The sequence below is a fragment of the Sinocyclocheilus rhinocerous genome, unplaced genomic scaffold, assembly GCF_001515625.1.
Source record: "Sinocyclocheilus rhinocerous isolate Xijiao unplaced genomic scaffold, SAMN03320098_v1.1 scaffold3485, whole genome shotgun sequence".
Taxonomy (NCBI): domain Eukaryota; kingdom Metazoa; phylum Chordata; class Actinopteri; order Cypriniformes; family Cyprinidae; genus Sinocyclocheilus; species Sinocyclocheilus rhinocerous.
The window spans coordinates 41188-44303 of NW_015634078.1; the positions used below are offsets into that span (position 1 = coordinate 41188).

The following is a 3116-nucleotide window of genomic DNA, read 5'->3' on the forward strand; positions in this document are numbered from 1 at the left end:
GTGACTGGAGTAATTATGCTAAAATTCAGCTTTGAAATCACAGTAATAAATTACATTTTAAAATATATTCAAAAACTTTTGACTGATAGTGTATCTTAAAATGATAATTTGACAAAGGAGCTTTAATGCGTGGATCCCATTAATTAAGTAAAATGCTTTCTTCTCTTTAAATATGTTTAGTTCTAATAAATTTTAACTGTTAAAGTAAAATATGAATGATGAAAGATTAACATCAGTGTCTTACATTAATTAGAAATTAACTTACAAAAGTTCTATTGTTATTAAGGAGTTTAATTTAGTTTATTGTTCTTTTGGAAATTATTTTTGTATCTGTGGCAACTCTTCATCAACAACAAACAACAATTGACAAATACAAACAAGCATCAAGATTTAATTTACTTTACTGCATCCTAGCTCAAAATTAGTTTTACTTTTAAATGTGCATTTCTATGTGAAGAAAATGCAGTATATTCAATAATAACTATTAATTTTTTGTTTCTGTCCTATTTTAAGGCCCTAACCCCAGCAAAACATTCATAGGGAAATCGTAGGCTGAATGGGCTGGATTTTTCCAGGGCTGAATTTTAACTCCAGTCCAGCCCTGTCTGACACTCTTAAAAACACTCTTAAAAAGTTATTTGCCATCACTGTGAAAACTCCCTTTTGCAATGTTTATTTTTTTTTTTCAAATGTATGAGTACCTATGACATAATGACATTTAACGGGCATATATTTGTATTCACAAAGAACATGTGATTCTGTCTCCTGTCTCTGTATTTGGGGTGTAGAAAGTTATCCAAAAACAGAATCACATTTTGTTCAAGAGTTGATCAACGTCTTGAGACTCCTGTGTACACCACATTATCCTGTTCTGTAGCACTCTGAAAGAAAACACAAACATTCACTGCCTTATTTATCAAGAACTTATTTATGTCTTCTTCTTGACAAGAATACTCTAAAATGTATGTGTGTGTGTGTGTGTGTGTGTGTATATATATATATATATATATATATATATATATATTATAGTTAATCAGAATCAGAATCAGAATGAGCTTTATTGCCTGGTATATTTACACATACGAGGAATTTGTTTTCGTGACAGAAGCTTCCACAGTGCAACAGAATGACAGTGACAGAACAAAAAACACAGATAATAAAAAATAGAACAAGTAAATAAGGAATAAAAATATATAAATTGGCAATTGTATGTGCAGGTATATTACAATAGACAGTTTTGTATGTACAGGTATATTATGTGCAAATTTGAGGTGTAGACTAAGTATGTGTGTTATGTGTGTTAGTGTATGAGTGTATAAATAGTGTTGTGCGTTCCACAGTTTTATATATATATATATATTTATTATATTTATATTTATTTATTTATTTTTGGAATATAGTTTTAAATATAGGCTAAAAGAAGCATGTTTAAATAAAAAGCATTTTGCTTTATATTTGCTGATCTACAAACAGACCAGTCTTTATCAATTTTTGCACATACAGTAACAATCATATCAGCAGAAAACTGCTATTTTCTTCAAACCAGGTTCCAAGAAGTTTGGAGAACAGACAATCTGATCTCACAGGAAAATGTAACTATGTTACGACGTGGAGATTTCATATGAATTTGTACGGTGAATCATACAAAAACTTACCATTATTACAAAAATGTGAGCATGAAGGTCCACGTGTAAACATTCTCATTATGGGGTGTAAGCAGATAAATTAGATAAATTACCAACCACTTCACCAGAACATAATTTACCTATGAATTGGCATGAGATTGTGTTACATATGGAGGGAATATTTCAGTATTTCTCTCTTTCTTTGTTTGATTAAATATTTTAATTAGGTTAAAATTTGCCTATAATATAATTTCACATTTTGGTGGGAATACATGTGTCTTGGATGACATGTTAGAGTTTGTGATGTGGCGATATTGTAATGTCTTTAAATGATATTCTTGTGTGACCCTACAATATAAATGCATCAGAGTAAATCACTAAACACACACTTAAAATGGACTCACTGCTAAAATAATACATAAACATCATAGATACGCTTACCGATTTATGTCTTTTGTAAAATGTGGGATCAGCGTAAGTGATCTCTCTATCACGGATCTGAACTGTAACAAAACATAACAGAAACAAAATTCTCAATGAACTGATATTTGAGTATTGTTTTATATTATTATACACACACATGCAGTAGGTAAAAGTAGGCAATACTTGCCTTCTTTGTCTGTTTTTCTGTGTTTCCTGCAGATGCAGAAGATCCCAACTGCAGCTGCAATCAACAGAGATCCAGCAGCAGCAGCAGCAGAGACCAACACTATCACATCTGGAGGATGTGAAGGAGAGTGTCATTAGTGTGAGTGAATGTGTACATAAACATTAAATATTATCACAGAAGTACCTGAACATGGCTGACAGAGTTCAGTGTTGTTGAGATGTTGAGTCTGGTTGCTGATGGGATTGTTCACCACACAGCTGTAGGAATCATCCAGACACTCCAGATGTAAAGAAAGACTTCTGCTGAGATCAGACACACTGATGCTGGAGAAGATACTGTTTCCTTTGTACCAGGAGAGAGTCACATGACCCACATTCACCACTGAACACACCAATGAACAATATGATGATGATGATGATGATGATGAAGAATTTTGTGAGGAGTCTCTGGTGATGACGGGAACAGGCAGAGCTGAAAACATGAGGGGATAAATACAATTCAGTATAATAATATGATGTTATAATTGTTTGTCATTTGATATTTAAAATGTAAATAAAGTTGCAGAGAACATAAGTTGAGAACAAAGTTATGAGGAAAAAACTCTATAAAATTATTATATCATCAAATGCACAGGAATATAAATCTATCATCACATGATTGTCTATTATTTGACAATATTCGTAATAATTCTGATAGTCATTATTATCAAAAGATGAGTATAAAAAAACGGGTAAGTAATTCTCTACTCACCATAGACAGTAAGACTGAAGATGTTGAGTGGGGTCCCTGAGCTTTTGCTGGTGACTTTATAAACTCCAGAGTCTGTGGTTCTGGTGTTTGTGATGCTCAGAGATCCAGTCTGATGATCCAGCTTCAGTCTG

At 32.3% G+C, this 3116-nt stretch overlaps 1 protein-coding gene across 1 annotated transcript in view; it reads right to left on the bottom strand.

Annotated features, from left to right (window-relative positions):
* Positions 1–830: 830 nt before the first annotated feature.
* The window catches only part of LOC107745426 (SLAM family member 5-like), an 11472-nt gene continuing 9186 nt past the window's right edge, over positions 831–3116 (bottom strand). The window contains exons 3-6 of the mRNA XM_016559307.1: positions 2419–2492; positions 2236–2343; positions 2067–2128; positions 831–881 (exon numbers count right to left, since the gene is read on the bottom strand). Coding sequence (XP_016414793.1) covers positions 831–881; positions 2067–2128; positions 2236–2343; positions 2419–2492 — 295 coding nt within the window. The remainder of the gene's footprint in view (positions 882–2066; positions 2129–2235; positions 2344–2418; positions 2493–3116) is intronic.